At 39.1% G+C, this 22,512-nt stretch overlaps 1 protein-coding gene across 1 annotated transcript in view; it reads right to left on the bottom strand.

The window, feature by feature from the left end:
* Positions 1 to 22,512, bottom strand: part of SATB1 (SATB homeobox 1) — a 72,801-nt gene that overhangs the window by 4,056 nt on the left and 46,233 nt on the right. Inside the window, 3 exon segments of the mRNA XM_031057648.1 lie at positions 150 to 245; positions 749 to 952; positions 22,458 to 22,512. The exon segment at positions 22,458 to 22,512 is cut by the window's right edge and continues 8 nt beyond it. Of these exon segments, the coding sequence (XP_030913508.1) occupies positions 150 to 245; positions 749 to 952; positions 22,458 to 22,512 (355 nt within the window).

Here is a 22,512-nt window from a genome sequence, read left to right as displayed (position 1 = left end):
GGCTGGCAGCACCTGTGCCAGCAAAAAAGGGTGTGTGCAGCTCCAGCTGGGGCTGCCCTGAAGCAGAGGGCAGCTCTTCCAAGCCTCATGATGTGGGTCTTGCATCCCCTCCTCTCTCTCCCTGACACAGTGCCCTTGTGCCAGCTCACCTGCGGAGCAGCACCCAGCCAAGGTCCAGCGGTCAGCAGGCCTGGTAGGAAAGCGCCTCTATGCTCTCCTTTCCCAAGGGTGGTGGGAGAGGGGCTCTGAAGGAAAAACAAACAAATATTGACTCACCCCAGTCTCAACTGGGGTTAAAGTGGGATGAGAAATCACCTTCCCTTCACTCCTGCCCAGGATGAGCTGCCACTGCTGAAGGTTTTTGCTTGGTTTTCACACAGCAGCACAAGAAGGTCCTCCTGGTCTGCTGGGAAGGAAGACCCTTGACCGGTGCCACACATCCCTGCCTTTTGGCCCTGGTGCCTGCCCAGGCAGGCACAGCCAGCACGGGGCTGTGCTCGCCCTGCCCGCACACAGCTGCCTCTGCACTGCCACCACATATGTTAGCAAACACCAGCGAACAGGAACAAGAACTGTGGGTGGTCGCGCGGTCTCCTTTGAACTGTGCTGGTGGATGGCAGCGCGCTCTTATCTTGCACCGGGAGACCTGCGTTCAGCCTGACCAGGAGGGAAGAAACACTAATTTCCTTTGCTCCGTTTAAAGCTTTATTTACTTAGCGCTCTGCGGGATTGGCCAAGGTAAACTAACCTGAATCTGTTCTGCTGGCACATGGATAATGTGGGAAGGCCTGTCACCATGGTGATGAACTGCATTGCTTTCTTGTTCATAAATGGCATCGCGTTCAGGCTGAGGAAGACTGAGGAACCTTCGGATCATGGAGAGATTCTCCCAGAGGGTCCTGTTTTCTGGTGATGGATCTTCTTTCCAACGTAACAGCTCACAGAGCCACCCCTTAAAGACAAAAGCAGCAAAACATTAGGTATTTTTTCATCACAATGCAAGGGGCAAAATGAGGGTGAAATGTGTACTTTTGAGGTCCTGCATTCTCTCATCCTCTCACCTGATCAAAAGGGCTTTCACTGCACAGGCTGGGCTTAAAGCAAACACCAATGCATTGAGAGGCTGCCCAGCCATTTCACAGACCCTTAGCAACTATAGGCATTTTGGAAAGCATCTTCCCCTTGGTGTCACACCACAGTGCTGCTATTTGTTTGCTTGACTGTAGGGCTGCCTAATGTAAACCACAGCAGTAGAGGAACTCCCTATCATCTCTTCAAAAGACAGGAATCCTATGACTAGATGCAGTCAAGTGATAACTTCTTAATTTTTGCTACAAGAAGAGGTTTCTCTGCAGGTGAACTTATTTCAAGTGATACGGAACTGTTTCCAGATTGTCCTCATAGACACAGAAAAAAATCAGTCTCAGTTTTACATACAGGATTATTAGGGGCTGGGGGGAAGGAAGATGTGCTCCAGCTTCTGATACACCCTTTATACATTTCCACATCAAGGACAGAAAGGTGCCTATGAGTCTTTGGGGTACATAATATGAAGTCAGCTACAGAATCCCCTGCAAGAACTGAAGCAGTTGCTAGTTTGTTTCTGAAAGAGACATACGAGTTTATCACGAAAATTTAATGTTTCTTTACATCTTCTTAAAATTTAATTGAGGATTTCTTTCTCAACTGTGCACTGGTAGTTCTAAAAGAGGAATGCAAACCCTCTAGCTAGGACAGTGTACATCAGCAGAAATTTTCTAGTATATTAAAATTTAGGAACAAAATATTACATGTATAAAACATGCATATTTCCTTTATTTTAGCTTCAAGGATCTGTTTTCAAAAACAGGTCCATGCAGTTTTATTTCTTAATGCTGTAGGAAAGATAATGTGACATTTTATTGAATCAACAAATAATATAAATGTACAGAAGCTTTTAGGTCCTTTTTATATGTAGCAGTAGTGGATTAATAGTTTATCCAGAACGGTTTACTAACACATACAATAGACTCATAGATATGATATAGATATGTATTTTCTTGAAGATACTCATATCTTTAGCTAATAGTTAATAAATGCAGTGTAAAAATATTCCCACAACAGGAAGACTCAAAGCAAACAAATAATGTTAATGCATTCATATTGTATATGAAAATATTTAGTGAGGTGTGTATAAAAATTGGAAGTATATTTGCTTGGATATAAGAGAAAAACTGAACAAATGACACAGAAGAAAATGCCCCCAAGAAAATATCAAAATGACAAATGTTATAGAGATGGTGCTAGCAGAGCTGAAAAAGCAAAAATTTAAATGGGGCCAAAATCTGTCAGGTGCTCATGAGGTGTGCGAGGGAGGGAGCAGAGACAGGGGAGAGCAGGGGCAGCAGAAGGGCTCCCCTACACCCTAGGGATGGAGCACACCCCATTCCTTGACCATGCACTAAGTGGGGATGCTGGGTATTGCCCCAGGGTTTAGCAAAACGACTTGGAAATGTGACCAAATGCCTTCACACAGAGCACACAACACTCAGCCTGTCCTGGCTGGAATTGTATGGCACGTTTTCAAAACAGTAGCAAGGGTCTCTGGAATCTCACTGGAATGTATTAGCAGGGCAAGCTCTCCCTGCCCCTAACAAAAACAGCATGTTGCTCATGGCTCTCTGCTCACCTTGCATCCATGGGGATACTGAGTGCTGGATTATGCTCAGCAGCAGTATTCCTTTATTGCAGTAAGTTAAAAGTGGTGCACTCAGAAAGCAGAGGCAGCTTCTTGGGGACAGAGGAGAGATGATGACGAAGATAAACCAATCTAGATCTTTTAACTGAAGAGCAGTTACAAATTCTTAATTAAAGAACCCCAAAGCCACAAACCATCCCATGCCAAAGAGTAAAAATTGTCCTTTGGTTGTCTGGAATCCGCACTGCTTTACACTGAAACCACTGCCTTTCTTTCTAAAGTGATGAAACAAAGAGCAGAGCTGTCTATCATGACAGTTTGGTGGAAGTAAAAAAAAAAGACAAGACAGCCCATCTCCACCCATGACACCTCTCCAAGGCATACACACAGGCTGGAAAAGAAGTGCACCCTGTATTTAGAAGCTGCAGATGTTTTGTCTGCTGACCACGGGAATCACAGGGTTTGTTTTTTCTTAAAAATGCAGTAGAAACTCTTTATAATTAAAAAATATGCAGTAGAAAAAATAATTCCTAGGCAATAACATTTTCTGTTGATGAAATATATTTCACAACAGTTTTTGATCACTAAGAAATACCTTCTACCCTTACTGTCTTTTCTGTTTCTGTATTTACTAGGTCAGACCTTATTTTTATTAACTACTGATAGCTAACATTGTATTTCCAATGGTTTTCTCTCAATTTTTGCACTGAAATAATACTTCTAATGCCTTATCTAAAATTATTTGATGAATTGTAACCTGAAACATGTCTCTGCTAGCCTTTCAGGGATTTTGAGATAATGAAGACAGATACTTCTGACAGGGTACACACAAAAGATTACTGTTCTACCAAAATGTTTCTATTCCACTTGGCACATTTTTAAAGAAGTACACACACTCTGATGAAACATTTGATGGAAAACATGGAAACAAACAACTGAATTCTTTTACAATTACAAGGATAGAAAAAAATTTTTGGTCTTCATGGTTTATTTCTGTACATATTTATGAAAGCTGATCTCACCAATGTTCTCAGATGAGATAGTGGATGGACAGCAAGAGAGGCTATAGGGGCTTAATTTGTTAAGAAAGTATGAACTTTATCCCAATATGCTTCCTTTTGGTTCAAGACAAACAATTAAAAATAGAAGTATTTAATTTAGTTTCTGGTTCCGAATTCTGTACATGAAATAAAGCTCATTCATAAAAGTCACCTACATGAGAAAGTATGAAATGTTTTTACAAAATTTTGGAAAAAATAATCCAGACTTTCCTAATGGTTAATTTTAAGTTCTGTAAAATTTATAAGTTTTTTTCCATTTGATCTAAAAAAGATATGAAGTGCTGCAGATAATGCAGCTGAATTTACAAGTGAATGTAACAGGGCTGGTTTTTCTCCTTTCATACTTTTTTAAGTCTAGAGCAATTTCTGTCTAGTTTCCTTTTTTTCTTGTCTTTATAGTTTTACAGGAAGTGGAAATGACCACAAAATAATAAGGAAATATTTATAAATCAGATTAGATCACAACCGGTTTATAGAGCATATAGAGTACATTGTTAAGAAAACAGAATTAAAATAATGAAGTTGATACATTTATGCAGAAAAGCAAACCCCCCAAAAACTCTGCAATGACATTGGGAACAACCTTGATTTTAAAACAGAGTTAATTTGCCAGGCAACATTACACTGAATATAAAGAGAGTACAAAGCAAAATATAAACATTAGCCACATGTAAATATGTTTGGAGAACTTTCAGGATGTTACTACTTTTCAAACTGACAAAGTTTAATTTGACACCTTCTGTTCTAAAACCTTTGTTTCTATTCAAAATCACGCCTTTAGCTGCTATCAATCACTATGCTCTCCCTATTACTTAAAATACTGGCATGGGCCCTGGATAAGCTGAAAATGCCATGCAGATGAATTCTGAGATAATATGTTCAAACCTGTTATATACAACACAAATCCTGTAAAGTTATGTATTGTAAACCTACATTTATTGGGAACTAAAAGTCTTAAATCCATCTGCTACAAAGAAAATACTGTTATGCACTTTCAAGTAACCAAGTACCATCTGCAAAGGTCTTGCTACAGTAAGCAAGAAAATGGTGAAAAAAAAAAAGATGCTAAACCTAAGATATTTAAAATAAATAAGAGTCTTCTGTCTGGTTTTCTGATAGGGATTTAGTAAAGAAACACAAGACATTAGAGGAAAAAAAAACCTGTGAAAGCCGAACTGCCAAACTATTGCAGGAAAAGCGCAAAGAGGATAACTGCCAAAACTTGGGCTCTGCAATACCCATGAGCATGCTTATTTTAAAGAACACAGCTATGCATTTTATCCATATATCCAAATTCTATTCTTTTCAGTTAGATCTCTGCTGTGCTTAAATAAAATCTGCTCTTTCACATAGCGTTTCTAATAAAATATTCTTCCATTCTTTATTATTGAAAGGAAAAAGAAATCTACACCTAAGGTGTAAATATATACCCTAATTACATCAAATAAGGATAGCATTACAATAATGAAAAATGTTCTCTGGCCAAAGCTTTCCAGATCAGCAACAAATACACCTAGTCTGAGAAGGGAAGGCTACAAGGTGAAGCAATTGAACTTGTTTGGTTAATTTGTTACATTGATAATAATTTGCCAAATGATGAATACTTCTTACAGAATACCAACGACTTCAGCATTTCTTAGAAAGGGTTTAGCTTAAATCTAGAAAGGGAAAACATTTTAGGGGATCAATGCTAAGACATGCTCAGGTTTTTTTAGTTATAGTATATTTAAGATTATTTTGTATCATTCTCTGGGGCATATAGTATAATAAAAATATATGGTGCTAAAAGAAATCAATCTAAATAGGGAGGTATTGGATATCAACATTTTAGCAGAAAGTGTGAATTGCATTTCAGTATCTACCATGAACAAAGACTAAGTACATAATCCATTAAACAGTACTTCTAACTAAAAAAAAAAAGAGTATTGTAGACTAAACTAAAGTAGGCATTTTGAATGAGCACATTTTCAGCAACTAACTAGAAAGCTAGCAATTTATCATTCAACAAATAATTTTCTACTTTTAAAAGAATCTGTAAGTGTTACTTATGCTAATGAAGACTGTTTTTAATCTGCCCACAAACATGCTAATAGAGGGCAATTTTTATTATTTACAATGCTGAAGGCACTCCAGTTTATAGAACGCAGATATGAAATTACACTTGGTAAAATGGGCTCTTAATTGTCTGAGCAATCCAAATCCTTCACCTTTAACAGGAAAGCTTGTAGACAAAACAAAGGAAAAGAACTCAGGGACTAAACTTTAAATATTGACTTTTTCCCCTTCAAAAGCCATCCAACTTGCTTTACAATCTCATTATTGTTCCAAACAGCTGCACTCATCTTAGATACTTCTATTTCTTTACTCAACAGATTCCACATGTACAAGGGAAGAAAAAGGGTCAACACAACCACTACCATATATGCATATAGTATTAGTCTTTAGTATTAAACTTGTAAGCTGCACATTGCACAGAAAGGTTGCTTTTGGAAAAGTCATAATACTTTGAGTGAGATACATAATGGTAGCAAAGGAGTACTGAAAGCATTTTAAATTATTTACTAGGTTAAAAGGGTGAAATGGTACTTTAAATACATCAAATTTCATCATCTGGGCCATTTTTTGGTGGCAAAGTGGTATTGATCTTTCCAAATGCTTAAAATTAACTATTTCCAGAAGGTCATTATTTGATTAAAGGCATTAAAGTTGAGGGCAAGAAATGATGCACTTTGTCTTCTTTCCCATTCAAATAATCGTGTAATTTAATCAGAACTATCCCTTCATGTCCTGTAATAAAAATGTTTGTCTTAAGATATTGTTCTTTACCTAACATATTAACCTTTAAATGTTATGAAGTTCTTAAGAATAATCTCTGCTTAGAGAAGATTCTTCCATAATGCAATGAAAGGATCTCTAGCATTTAAATTGATAAGGCCAAATTTCCCCTACACATTGATTGAAAAATGCATTAGACCCTTCAACTGAGATTTCTCACAGTGTTGAACAGGATCAAAAATTCAGAGAGTTCTGAATCAGTAAACTCATGCATATGGCATTGAGAAGCAAAAATAAGCAAATGTCACTTCAGCACAAACAAATATGACCAATAAATAACAATGGACACTGCTTATTTTCTCTGTGAAATGCTGTTTGTGCTACATTTACATTATCTGAAAAAACAGAACAGGGAAAACAGGGAACACCCACTGCAGGGTAAGAACAGAGCATTTAATTCAAAATTCATTTTCATGCGAAGATCCCTTAAATCTGACTTCTTTCTGTGTGAAATACCTGTGGGTTCAGACGTGGGAACAAGCCTACATGACAAGAGCAGTCCTTTTTACCCTTAGATGTTATTCCAGAATTTCCTGCTGCAGGAAAATTTGTTCTGACTGCAGGTTTATCTTTCCTAAAATACATAAAGTGTCCTGGCTAGCTCTTATGCAAAGCTGAATAGACTTAAGTGCTTCACAGAAGAACTGAAGTCTATTAAAAGAAAAGCCACTGGGTATTTTTATAAAGAACTGGGAAAACTAATAACCTACTGGACTTAGCAATTTTTGATACTGACCAAAACATTTGTTAGAGTTCATTTTAACTAACTTTTCAGGAAATTTTAAGCACTGATTTCCTTCTGTGAGGCATATAGTTTTGACTAATTTTAAAAACAGTAGTGAATATTCAATACTTTGAAATTTTCCTATTTTTCTAAGAAAATTGTGCATCTTGAACTTAGGAAGCAAAAGTTCATTTTCAGCTGGTTCCAGAAGATGAGTAGAGATACCAGAATATGAATTCTCTTCTTGATATGTGGCCTAAAGTGATAATAAATGTACCCAGAACAATGGTTGCATTAGTATTTTATTTACGCTAATCAGCCTTAAGTTCCAGGCTTTGCCTTTGAGCATTGTCCTAAATCAGAGAAAGTTTGAAACTGGAATCTGTCCTTTATCTCCAGATATTCCTGGTTCATCTATTTTACTGGCTTTCATTACTAGAATGTTGAAAAGGGAAGCCAGATGTGGATTTTAAGTAAATCTGTATCTGCCATCATCATAGATGAGATTTGAAACTGAAAACCCCACAACCTCATACAGTTTTTCAGAAGAAAGGTAAACTTCACTGGCAGAAAAAAACTTCCTTTGAAAAATACCGAGACAGATTATGCCATTCCTAAACTTTCTTATCCAGCCTATTATTTAGCTACACCATCTGTCTGCATGGTACCTCCACCTTTTGTCTGTGTGGTTAAAAGCAAATGACCAAATACCTAGCAGTGGTACACAAATTTTCAGTGAAATTTTAGGGGAAAAGGATTCCTAGTGTCTCTTCATCCCTCTGCCTTTTCCTCTCCCTAGCTGCAGCATTTCAAAGTTAAATACATATTTCTATTCTTGTAAACATCCGAACAAATAAATAGGAAAGGAAAACTTGCTAAAGCAACCTCTAAAAATCAATGACAAGCATCCAACAAGTACAGAAGCAAAATGACGTGAGAGCTGTTGCGCTGCTCCCACAGCCTTGTCTGTCTTACCACACCTCTGTTTCTACACAGAGCCATGGTGAGTGGCCAAAAGCCAGTGCTTGCAAAAAAACTACCTAGATTAAGTCTGAGGCTGTATCAAAACCGGTCCGTGTGTCCCCTGTGTATGAGCACTGCAGACACCACCAGCTCATGGACAGAAAAAACCTGACCTGTAACTCTAAACCTGACTGAAAACATAAGTATCATTACTTTTTAGTCGAGTACAGAGGAAATTCAATAATCTAAATGAAGGGCTTCTCCCGAGCTTGGTTTCTTTGCTCTCAGCTTCCTTCACCTTTTCTTTCCCCTGTTCAAAAGTATCTTTTTTACAGCATTGTCTTCAATTACCTAGCAATGATAGATAGGTACAAGCCCTCATCAAAACCACAACGTATGTAACTTTGAAAATCTTATATAAAATGCAGCTACATTCATATGCAAAAAGAGAAAAAAGTAATAGATGCAAAAAATAATGGGTGCAGCTTTGCCTTCCTGTCCTCCAGATCCTTCCTCTTTCACACACACCTGAGTCAATTGTCATTGTAACTGTGAGAGAACATCTGACAAAAATGGACTTAACAATAATAAAAATAACATAGAAAGAAAAACCACCTGCTAATTATTAAATAAGCCAGTCTTAGTCTGGTACATTGCTTTTTATAGTACAGTCATATAAAATGGGTCAATGGCTTTCACAGAGGGTGACTGATAATATATATCAGCCCTTTATCTTTTATTTAAGCAGAAAGAAGTACTGACTTCACTGCAATATCAATGTGTCCCTTGAAAGTAAATACAACCCTAAATTCAACCACGACCCTTAACAACCCACATTTATTTTTTCTTAAACATGCAATCAATTTTGTATGGCAGCTATATCTGCAGTTTAGTTAGAGAAGAGTCTTTAATAGAAAGAGCCTGGCAATTTTAAAAATCTTTTTTACTACTATCAATTTACAGTGAACAGCAAATGTTTATTATTACATTGCTTAAAGAGATTTAACATTTGCTTTTGGGGAAAAGATCTCCAGTAAAAGAGCCATTGGGCCAAAGTGTCACTTTTGTAATTACTTATATGTTAACCCATCATGTTGTTATATATATTTTTTTAAAAATATTATAATTTCCCAGATGGAGCAATTTAATTTCATGGTTTCTTGTCACGGTTTTTTCTTTCCAGAATTCATTTTGGATCAGGGGAAGATCTACCACACATTGAGGAATCACAGGCTCACAGATATTTGGACTTCATTGTAAATGCAGCTCAGCTGACAAGATATTCCAACAAGTGACATCATTCCAAAACATACACAGCTCAAATCCATTCTCAGACATCCCTTCAAATTTTCACAGCCTAACTAAAAGCTTTCATATAGACTTGAATTAGACATTTAAATATCCTGAGAAAATGTCTCATCTCTTGCAGTTAAGCTGGATTCTGTGGCTCTCAGCTTCATAGTGAAGAACACTTAATGCCCCAATAAAGCCAAGGGTGAGGGGAGTCTTAAGAAAATTGAAAAGAAACTTTTCTCTGACTTTCCTCCAGATTTTGTTAACCACAGCAACAGTCAGAAAATTAATAATGTTCATTATCTCAAAGCAGTTAAAAAAAAAATCTTTAAAATCCACACCTGTGAGAGTTCGATGCCTCCCAGCAAATGAGACAGGAGCAGCCAGAAGCACGTATCTTGCCCATGGAAAAAGAAAGGCAGTGAAATCCTCAGAAAGCTAAAATACCCTTACTTGGAGCACAATTGCTTGCGGCAGAAACTTAAAATAATAGGAAAGCTGGATCAAAAGGGAAGCTGGAGAGATCAGATTTCTCTCTCCTGGGTGGGAACCAACACAAGAGTGCTTCCAGGTAGTTTGCCGTCAGGATGAGGTCAAGAACAGCCACGAGGGAAAAGTTCCTAGAAAGAGCAGCTCTTAGTGTTACAATTTTCCTCACTAGCCAAGAAGAGCACCAGCCCAGCTGAGTCCCAGTCCCAGCTGTGTTTCCAGACAGCAGTTTCAGCAGTACCTTCTGCCCTTAAGTCAGGGACTGCAGGGAGCAGCACGTGTCTTCCTGCCCTGAGCCCTCCCATCCTGTTCCTCAGGTGAAAAAGATCAATCCTTTTAGATTCTCTCTTCATCTAAAATAACAGTAGCAAATAATTTATTGGAGGTGAAGCAAACTGGCTCCCTTAAAGTAAAAAATGTAAAGAAACTAATTCAAGCTTTTCATAGTTTTTTGGTTTTTTTAATAACTGGTCTTACATAAAGAGAGGAAACTTCCTGTATCAGTAGAGCTTTCTCTTGCATGCTATAGGTACTAAAGATGCTAAGCACTAGGTTCAGCAAAATAACCAGTTACCTGAATAAACCCACAGATGTTAACTGCTACGTGCGCCATTCTTGCTAAGTTGGAGTCCAAAACTTCAGGGAATTCTGCTAAGGACTTCTCAGTCCAAACATCTTTGCTTTACAAAGATTCTGAAAACTATATTTACATGCTTCTAAAATTCCATCCTGAAGTAAGGGAACATTACACTGCACAGGAATAAAAATGAGATGCTCCCCGAATAACAATGTGCTTTCAGACAGAATCTGGCAGATTTGAAATTAGATAAATATTTGCAAATTGGAAATTTCCCCACTTAGCTAGCTGCATGCCTGCTCTAGCCTCTTCAATAGATGCCAACAGTTCGGGCTAATACATAACCAAAAATCTGAAGTTTGACTTAGAGGCTAAATTTGAAGCAAATAAAAAAGATGGATGCAATGAGAAATTATTAGGAATAATAAAATAAAAATTTATCTGGAACAAAATATCGTCTCCTTTCTCACCTTGCATCTAGCAATCCTGCAACATTCTTTCAGGTGTAATATGTTTTGAATTACACAGTTTAGGGGAGAAAACAAACATCTGTTATTTCTTATTCCTGCCTTTGCCCAGCAGCCCTTCATCTGATTTGTAATTGGTCACCCCTTTAACAAATTACTTCTCAGACTGTTACTGTATATTTGTGCTTGCATAAGATGCCTTTATTCGTTGCAGTTACATATTTAGCAGCTCGGTTTTTCAGCAGCAATTCTACCCTGTCATTTCCTGTTTAGTTACGGGTTGAGCTCGCTTTTGTTTTCCGTGCTGTTTACTTGGTACCCTGCTTCCCCCACAGCCGGGAACCACAGGCTGCTCGCTGACTCCTTAGCCTCCTCCTCGCCTCTGCCACCACAGCTTTGTTTGCTTTTATGCCCCTAGTTAACTCTCATACAGCTCACTCAAACTTTCCCCCTTTTTATTAATAGTTAAAACACTGATATACTCAATCTTCAAAAACCTCCTGAATCAGTGATCTGCTCACAGAAGGCACAAGAGAAATCAAGAGTATGGTTCTTCTCCTGGCTAAATCCGTGTCACCGTGCAGAGAATTGGAACAATGCTTCACCCTAAAAGTCAGCAGTGCTGGTGACCAGTCTGGCAAAGGCCAAGGGCATGGAGTGCCCACACTGTGCCCCACACACAAAGGAATTTGTGTACAAAATCATGGTGTGTGGGAGGATGTGCCTGGGGTGGGATTCCAGCAGGCAGGGGACGGGATAGGACAGGATAAAGAGGCAGATGGAACAAGAGTGGGTGGTAAGGGTGTTTAAGGGACAGGAAGGGGTGGGGAAAGTCCAAGGAGAACTAAGAGAAGAGCCATACTGAGAGGAATAAGAGAAGGTGGTGAGATAAAAACAAAACAGAAGGTAAGGGGTATAGAATGCAGGAAGAGATATTAAGAAAATCCATCCTGCCAGAAACAGCACCTCTTGTCAGGCAGACAGCAGGTGCTGCCTGGGGAAGAGCTGATTCACACATCTGGAGTGTAGGAACCAGAACACCTCTACCTAAGAGAGAAAAACTAAAAATAAAAGACTCAGAGGAGGTGGCAGAGGGTGCCATACTTTCTTCTTTTGGCAATCCAGTGCTTCCCAACTGCATGACATTTTTTGAATAGCTTTCTGGAGAAATGAGTGCTGTATTTCCAGATCTTTGCAAGAATCTTGACAATTCATTTCAGCATTGCCTCGTCCAATATGAGCCCTTCCTGTCCTCCTCTTCATCTTACTTCAGACTTATTTTTCTGATATCTGCACCCACAGCACTTCCAGGGATTTGGCTGCTCCTCCAGAATAAGATTTTCACATTTTTTGGGGCCTGCATGGATTCTGGGGGAATCACTAATGGAGATGGCACTGCCATGCAGTGAGGGACACTGATGGCACACCTGCACCGACCAACTCAGCTCTGGGAAACCAGTAATGCAGTCAGAAATGCAGTCAGTAGCTGCTGCCCAACTGGTATGAGTGTGCAGCAGCCTGGGGGACCATATACATAGCCAAATTTCCTGCTACAAACTGCACCTTCAGTGGCTTTCAAAACCTGTCCTGTTCACCTTCTTGTGACTGACTTCAAATACTGATTCTTAGCTCCCTGACTCTTGCACTTTCAATATTGCTACTGCATCACAAATCTCTGCCAATGGATGAAACAACCTCTTACTAAAGCTACTTTTTTTTTTTTTTTTAACCTGCCCTGGAAGCCTTATTACAGATTAGATTTGATGAATTTCTATCCCATGTAGTGCTCCACTCCTCCTGCCTGACAATACCTGGAACAGCTTTCGGAGAATCTGCTCAGTTCCATTCTGCACACTTACATTTTTTTTCGTTGCTGCAAAAATTGTTTTAGAGTCTTATAATTAAAACTTTCTATCAAAATAGCATAGATTTTTTTCTCTGTGTAGGAAAACTAGCCAACTGTGATCTACTAAAGAGTACATGGTTTAAAAAAAAACACCTTACCAAGTACTGATGGCTGTTTAATTAGGGAAAGCTGAACAATTTACCTGAAAAAATGAATTTATGAAAAAAAGCAAAACAATTTACAGAAATTTCTAGTCTCCTAAAAAGTGTTTAATAAGAAAATATTTAATTTTTCATTATCTCTTTTTAAAAGAAATATGGGAATATTTTAATAAAAATACTGATCAATTTTCCATTTCCAAAAATTTCTAATGACTTTGAGGATTCTTTTTAAAAATAATCTTTTCCCCAAAGGAAGAGGTACAGGGAAGGGTTAGCAAGCAGACAAAATCCATGGTGAAAAACTTTGGCAGAAAATTTTATTTCCATTAAATTTAGGTAGCATTGAAGACTACATTTTTTGGTTAAAGTGAGGTGTTTGCTGGCATGTTATTTTGAAAACCAGCGCAGTAGGATGACTTCTTTAATAAGTGGGCACAAACCCCAGAGATTAGAAAGTCTCAGAGTGAATGACAAACCCCTGTGCGGTATCTGATTTCTTTGCCAAAACAGGGAAGGTTTTCAATAAAGGTCAAAGAGAAATAATCTCCAAAGACAGCAGTGTCTCTTCCCCCTGTATGTTTACTCTTTTATTTCACCCCTTAACAGCTAAAGGCAGACCTTAACACACACACGCACACACAAAAGGAAACAACAACCAAAGAGGAGAGGGGGGAAAAAAAAAGCCTGAAATTTTAGTTACACCACATGTGGTTTTCATTTGTGAAAAATGAACAAGCTGTTTGTGGTTAAACTGTCTAATCTGCTGTTATCAATCTAGCACTGCATTCAAGATTTACAGGATACATCAGCTTCTGTGCCACATTAGCTGTAAAAGGGAGAGGGGGTGGGAGGAAAAAGGAGGAGGAGAGAGTTTATCCTGAGGAATAATATTTCCAATGCAGCCACACTCACACTACATCTGGTTGTGCTGGTAGCGGCAGTTAAATTGAAATATTTCACAGCGTGTGTCAGAAACATGCAGAATGGTAATTATGACAGATCTGATTAAGCCTGAGTGCCACTAGCTCCCTGGCCAGCTCCGGTTGTGCAGGTGTGACCTTGTGCGTGCCTGCGTGTGTAAATAAAATTAATTACAAGCGAGAGGGCGAAGGCTTCGGTGACATCACAAAGCGGAGAAACTCCCAAGGGGGAGACCTAATGGAATATTTTCCCTCAGTCTAATAATACAGTTCATATTGACTTGAGGTAATTAGTGGGATCATTAAAGCAGTTTTCCCGGCGTATTTGGCTGCCTGATCAGATTAGTGAAAATGTTCTTCAGAACAAGCCCTGTGTGGTCTGCCAGAGAAGGAGGAAATAAAAAGCAACAAAGCATATTTTGGAATGATAAGCAGCGCTGGACTTTTTTCACGGCATTATGCAGGGCCAGTCCTGGGAGCCTGGGTGCCTGACTCTCCTGACCAGTTCAATCTTTCATCCCAGGTGCACATGCTCCTGCTGCATGTCACCTGAGACTTTTAAATTTTTGTTCTTCTATACTTCAAAACTATGCCATCCCTACCCCTCAGTGCTTAAAAAAAATCAGATAAAAGGCTTGTGGGATCGCAAGCCCTAGAAGAAATACATGAAGATAACTGGGGGAAGGAAGAAGAATAAATATGTGATCAGATCCTCCCCACCTCTCCCTAAAAGTCTAACAGAAGACTCAAGGACTGGTTTGAGGATCATTAATGCCTTCATTTCCTAACGAGCTTACCCCAGCAGAAGAAAAAGGGGGAAAAAAAAGCAAGAAGTTTAACTATGATATAAAGTCTTCCACAGTAACAGAACACAGAGCCCTAATCAAGAAATGGACCATTTGTTTAAAAACAGTCTATTGAGCATGCTCTACCTTGCAAATGGAATATGCCAAGCTCTGTCACAGATGGCAAGCTTTGACAGTTCCCATCCGTAGCGTCGATACTCGACAGTTCAGCACAAGATCAGTGACATTCTGTCTCATTAGAGCCACGCTAATTATCACAGCTAGTTTCAGGGGAAACCATGTGTTGCAATGGTCAATTTGAAGGAGTCTGTGCATCAACAAACTGGTAATAAGGATCAGACACCTTATTATATGACAGCATGCTGCCTATGATCTGATTTACTGAATCAGAGGTACTGAGGCAACACTGAAGCCTGATGGGTTATGGAATCGCGTGTACACAATGAGAAGCTGAAATATGCTTTAAAAATAAAAGGGAGCTATATAGAAACAATACAAATAAAAAATTTAAAATGGTGAAGTTATAATACAGAGTTTTTTCATTTGACATTAAGACATGCAGAGATGTTAGAGATCTTGTCAGCCAGTTTTATCTTTAATCAAATCATATAAGATAAATAATTCAAAATGAAAACTGTAAAATTATGGATTATGCTAAATTATAATTCATTCCATACTCTGATTTTTCAGTTTCAATAACATGTACCAAACATTCCTTATGTTGTGCCGTCTTGATGCTTTAACATAATTTTGTATTTTGTAAAGAGCTTTCTCTTCTTGGCTCTCTTTTTTCATTTGTACATTTAATGACTTTAACTTGTACTTCTCCTAGCTTCTCTCACTCATTTATGCTCTTTCCACCAGACAAAAACCATCCAACCAAAACCCCCCACTCTGCTGTTTCTGGACACCTGCGGGCCACATCCTGCCAGGCACTCAGCGGTCCCAGCGCCTCCCAGGGACGTGCCACAGGCTGCGGCCGTGAGACCGTTAAGCATTAACTCCCAACCAGAGTAGAGCAGGGCAGGTGTGCACCGTATCCCTCCAGGGAAGCTCTCCTCAGGGCTCAAATACACTCCATCTCCTGAAGCTGCTACCAGTCCTTTAAACGGCAGCATTTGAACAGCTCCTGCTGCCACCCGTCTGGCTGGGAACCTCCAGCCTCAGCCGATTTGACCCCTCCTGTAAAGCATGCTCAGGAAGCACTCTTTTTTCATCAGTGTGTCAACAAATCTAGCCTTTGCCTAATGTGTTGAAAAGGCTACCTGGCTCCAAGGTTACGTGGGCAATTACATGCTGATGTGAACCACCTTGAAGATTTTAAGGTGGTTTCTCTTCACTGCATCTTTGTTCATTCATGAAGCTGACGTCTATTCCCCTCTTTTTTATTAGGGGGAACACAAGGCTCACTGAAGTCTAGCCACTCCACCAAAGCCATACCAATAAAGTGGGATATAGTCAGGATCAATGCCAGCCCTTTCTTGGGTCTACCATGATCAAGAGATAAGAGAGTCAACTAAACTCAATTTTTCTACTCCCTTTCTGAGAAGTATTTTTTAAAAAAAAAGCTATGGAAATTTCCTGAGATTTAACCTTTATTTCTGAGAGATGTTGTAAGAGGGACTAGGACATGGGGCAGAGGAAGGACATGAAACATTAATTTTTTTCCCCTACCAGAAACCTGAAAATCCTTTTTCCTCTGACCTGGGCAAGACAGAACACACTATGACTCTGTAACTCGATATTTTGTGAAAGAAACAAATCAGCTCTATCTGCCAAGTTTCACAGTTTCACTGAATGACATGCTGCTTTATGGGGCAATTCTCGATTGCATGCAAAAGCCCATCTTGCTTTCTCAGTTCACACTCTTCCTCTTGCATCCCTGCCGACACCCGATCCCACCCCGACTCCTGCTGCTCATGGCACCTCTTCAACTGCCAGAGCAATCACCCCCAGGCAATGAGGGGGGAGGAAAACAACATAAAAAATTATAAGAAATAGATGTTGTTGTGTGTTTTTGCAGCTAATGTTTCCTAACTACTGTATCTCGCCTTTGCACCGGGATGAGGGGTTTATTTCCAGGTGGACCTGTGAAACGGCAGACCTCAGAGTACATTGTGTTTCCACCTCGCGTCTCCCTGTGCAGCATCCCCCCCTGCTCCACAGAGAATCCATTGTACACTGAGGTTGGGGGGGAGGGGGGTGGGGGGGAAGGAGGTTTTTAAGCCAAGATTTAAACCCAGGAAGTGACTCAGCTGCTCTGAGGGAGACAAAGGCAGGAGAGAACTTGACTGAGAGCAGGGTGATGGGCGAAGGACTGAGCCCCCTCCTGCCCTGCAGGTTGCACCCCTCTGGGCAGCCTGAGGTACAATGCCCTGAGGAAACAGCTTTGGAAATAAATTTCAAGATCCCCTCCTAAAGCCACATTGTTACCAGAGGGTTACTCTTGGTGATAAAAAGGTTTCTTTTCCTCCAGCTGGAAAACAGTTGAATAGATTGTTCTATATCTGCGGTAATGGCATGTTACATCTCTGTGCCAGATCCACAATACCGTGCTTGTTCAGTGTGGGAAGCTGTTTAAAAATGACTTTCCTATTAGAGTATATAGCTTAGTCTCTAGATGGAAAAAGCCAGATCAAAGATATAGCATTTATAAAACTGCTGGTTAAAAAGATAAAAGTGAGATAACAGACATCAATTTTTCACTATAAATCTCTAGGTTTACTACAACATTAAAATTTCCAGTAAAAGCAGGGTTTTATATACCTGAACTCTAATGGCCTATTCTGAAAATATTTATGTCAGGAAAAGCATGGTATTTGCATGCCAAAAGCATTTTTAGTGCCAATGTTTAGCATTCCCTTCCCATTTAACTCCTTCCCATCTACTCATGAGTGCTAGATTCTCTGCCTAGTGCCTACCCATCGGATCTCCTATGCAGCCTCCTGGAAGAGCACACTCCTGGTGCATACAATGGCAAAAAGTCAACCCCATCTAATTAAATAGCCACTGTATAAAATACTTGCCTGATGGCTCAGGATGGACTCTCTAGATGTTCTGAAAACCATGATTTTACCTCCACACTTTGTATGTGAAACTACTACTAACCAAAGCAAAAGACAGGGACGAAGAACAGGAAACTGGGCAACACAACACAACAGCTCAGAAGTAACAGGTCAGAACTACGTCATTAAATGAGGTTTCTGGAGGTATGGTAGTACTCCATTAGAATTATTTTAAAATCAAAGCATGATTCTGTGAGAACCAAGAGTCTCACCCTCCACATACAGGCATTTCCATTTGGTGAGAAGGGAGGGCATTTGGCACCTATGGGGCCATAATGAGCCAGGATTGCAGGATTGACTGCAGAAGATTTCACCCATTTATTTCACTAAAAATTAAACTTCTTTAGGTAAATAAAGCAGGCTAGTGGCCTGAAACTGTAGTGCGTGGGACTCTCAGAGGTATGGAGCTCGATATTACTGATGTTTTTGCAAACTGTAATTTCCTAAATTTAAGAAAGCTTTAGCAATTTAACCTGATTTTCAGCAAAGTATTGCTTTCTTCCCTGCTTCATGCTAGCACATGTGAGACACAGCTTTTCAGGATAAGCCATAACATCAATCTAACTTCTCAAAACATAGCAAACATACAGAAACAAGTCTCTACCTGCCTTATCTCTCAGGGCTCTTAGGTATGGGGGTTTTGTTTGCTTGTTTATCTGTTTTTATGGAATAAAATTAGATTTCAGCATCTGTCACCATCAAGGAAAACTCATCCCTGGCTCCCACATGAGAACATCGTAGCCACTGCAGAGTTACTGAACCATGATGCCTTAATGATCATTATACAAATCAACTTTTTTTTTTCTTTTATTTTTTTAAATAACAAAATTAAGATTGTGCTTCCATAAGTACTTGAATCAGACTTTCAGGTTACAAATTTAATAAAAACCCAATATGATGAAATTGTAAAAGTAACATATGCCACAAAATTTTATGTGTGGATTCTTTTAATTTAGAGTTATTCAGGTATGCTGATTAAATTTTAGCAAATAATACTGTTGGCATTGCCACTCTGTCATTAAGAATCAATAACCTGCGAGAAGAGACAAAACACTTGGTAAACCTTTCTGTCTTCCTTTTGTGTGCATTTTTGCAAAGCTTTCTTTTCAACACAATCTAACAAAAAACCCATGCAGGCCTACTAGAAAGACAACCTACAATAAAAACACAAGATTTTAAATATGGACATTAGGTGCTTTGCCAAATAAAGCTCTAAAACTCCCCAAAGATATGATGTATTCCAGGAATTTGAATTGTAGTATCTTCCTTACCTTCTTAGTATAATCATATTAACTTTTGAAGTATGTATTTTGAATTTAACAGATTTTTAAATTATTCTGTAGATAATATATCGATCCTTAAAAACATAGAAACTTTTAAAATATACAGAACATATGCATTCCTGTATGGGAAAAGCATTCAACAATTGAAGAAATGTCCTACTTGTGTCCCCAAACTCATTCAAACCCATGTACCAGACAGGTCGTTTCCTTTGGGAACACTAACAAGCTGCCAGCAAAGTGCACCATGAAACTTCAAGCAGGCAAATCATCCTCCACCTGAGTCAGAAAATGAACTCTCTTAACAGCACAGCAACCTCTGCCTGACCCCAGGACCTCTGCCACAGCAGGCCCCAGCTGCTTTGTTGAGCATCAGGTCCACATGTGGTTGGTCCTCCACAATTCAGGAGGATTTAAAAATAAAACTGTTAATCAACACATTATTTTCTAATGTGTTTCCTCCAGACTTTTCATTGTAATGAAGTGATTATCCCAGGACTTCCAGTTCCACTCTTGCCAAAGGCACTAACACAGTGCAAGGGAAGATGCTCATTTTTTACCTTGGTGCTACCCAAATAGAAACTCCTGTAGTGCATCATTTAGTAGCAATTCTGTACAAAGTGCTCTAGTCAGCAGAACATTATCTGCAGTCTCCTGGCTCAGGCAAGCCCAGCCACCTTGCAGATACTGGCTGCTTAGACATCCAGTCTAATGTTGCCCCAAATCAGTTTATTAGGAAAAAAAAGGCAAGGCCCTCCAGGCCTTTGTCCCCTCACAGAGCTGGTTTAGGTCACATATGGTTTTACACCACAACTCCAGACTGCGCTCAGAAATTAATTAAGTCCTTATATCCAAAATAAGATAAAATCAATAATGTTCAATTTTAGCAATTTTTAAAAACAAAAATGTTAATCAACACATCATTTGCTAATATGAGTCTTTCAGACTTTTCACTACAACTTGGGTTATATCTCAGGATTCCCAGTTCTGAGTATGGAACCAATATCTCCAAACTGAAAAAAATATCAGAAAGAGATCTCTCTCAAGAGAGGTTCTCTTAGAGAATATGTTTGAACAAGCCTCTTTTTTGTGCAAGGGAGACTTTTTTGCCCCAAGAAATGTTTACTTGTACCACTGAAGAGCTCCAATGAAGAATCTTTTACAGTACATGCACCTCCTTTAGTATAGGTGGCATTGCTACATATTGAAAGATTATTGATTGGGTTACTAACAGTCAGCTAGTTCGAGAAGACCTAGCACATCCTAGTCTACCTGGGAGGGTACTTCTGCAAAGCAGCTTTCCAGTACAAATGACACTTTGTTTAACTACAGACCTGAAAGCATGCTAGACACATAAATTAACATTGCTGAAATTGGTGGGAAAAATAACCCCTGAGAACACAGGTATAATCACCAGAGTAAAATGGAAAAGAACTATGTGTTTGGTGTTGTTTTCTGTACTTAGCAGGCAAAGTTTGTACAAGAATCTAGATTTTATACCAATGCTCAACTAAACCTGCAGTCCTCTGGAGGCTTTCAGGCTTCATTTTGATTGCCTGTCCCTCTGAAAGTCAGCACTGAAAGAGCTGATCCACCTAGAAATTTTAAGGCTTTGCACTGAAATAAATACACTATTGCACAAACCAGATCAGAGCAAAATTATGTGGGCTGATAGACTGGCTTCATACCTTAGCTTTACAGAAGACTGCAGTGGAAAGGGGAAGGTGCGGAAAACGGACAGTTCTCTAACCCCAAGTTTTGACATGTAAATAAAGACATCTGAGGAGCACACAGGTTGGAAGCTGCTGTAACATTCTATCATAATTAGAAACATTTCAAGAGCTCTGTAATTTCCAATCAAAATTACAGTAATTTCTGATATACAAGCCATGATTCATGACGGAATTTTTACATTCCATGGGAGATTATAGTGGCCTGATGTATGACACACTGAGTACAGCACTAACATAAACAATTCAGTTTAATGTTTAAACAGCACTTGGTGTTTAGAATCCCACAATAAAGGAAACATATTATTGTTGAAATTATCACTTTGACAGTGATTGAAGGGTAGGCAGGCATGTGGCCTATAAAGCTATAATTTTTACAGTCCACAGCTTGAGTTTAATCATTTTGATACAACATTTCCAAAATATCCCTTTAAATGCTCCTTACACCATATAACTTAAGAGACAACATCCTTTCTGTACAATGAAGTGAACTCCAAAATGTGAACAGCACAGAAGTCAAAAGTTAAAGCCTTGTTAAAAAGAAAACCAGCACTAAAATGCTGATGGCCCAAGAAACATCAGTCTAACTGAGCTCCACTAGCTTTCCCTGGAAGATGCTGAATTTTTCTATGAAGTAATTTTAGAAAAATATAGAAGTAGTGATTAAGTGTATTTAACACAATCTAATATGAAAATTCAACATCTGATTTCTTTCAAGCATTTGTATAACTATACCTTTCTCATTTTTCTATATGTTTTGCCTTTACTTCTTGAGCACATTCTCACTTAAATCAATGCATTCACATACTACAATGATCTTTCTCAGAAGACATGTCATTTATGGTAATCACACCCAACAAGTGCCTACTGATTTCCCTCTTGCCACTAAACTTGACAGAAAATCTTCAGTTAAAGAAAACAGAATAGGAAACCACAAAACAAAGGCTTAAAACTGAATATGCAACATATATGTATGCATGCAAGCAGGTAACCAAACAGACATTGTGTTTGACAAAATTATACTTTTTTTCTCAGCTATAACTTGTACAACTGTAATTTTTGGTGTCCTTTTTTTGTTGGTTTTCTTTTTTTTCCTGTTTTTTGACAGTCCACCTCTCATGCCAGTCTCACCAGTGGGTCTGACTAAATTTTTTTTTTGCAAAAAACCAGCACCCCAGCGTTCCTCACTGCAGCACATGCAATTGCAAAACACCAAAGCCTCAAGATGAATTTGGCAGCAATACCCAGATCTTGACCACAACTTTTGCCACATCCACACCAGCTGAGAACTGATGAACCTGATCCCTTCTGAGCCACACCAAGATCCATGGGCACACAGGAAAGGTGTCTGGCTGGTGGGGAAAAGGGAGCGAGACATCTCAGGAAGCTGCTTCTCTACCCTGTCTGGGGAACCAGAGGTTACCTCCAAACTCAGCAAGGAGCTCTGAGTTGTTGTACTGGGCTGATACACTGACCCAGCTACACATTTTAAACTCACATAGAAAATGATCTGGGGGAATACTTGCACAGGACATGGAGCTCTTTGAGCCCTGGGAATTTTACCTGGCTTTTGGTTGCTGCAACCTTCGCAAACAGTGCTTGGGACACCTTAGCTCTC

The sequence above is a fragment of the Geospiza fortis genome, unplaced genomic scaffold (genome assembly GCF_000277835.1).
Source record: "Geospiza fortis unplaced genomic scaffold, GeoFor_1.0 scaffold95, whole genome shotgun sequence".
Taxonomy (NCBI): Eukaryota; Metazoa; Chordata; class Aves; order Passeriformes; family Thraupidae; genus Geospiza; species Geospiza fortis.
The sequence above is the reverse complement of the archived record's forward strand: the minus strand, read 5'-3'. Positions and strand labels throughout refer to the sequence as shown.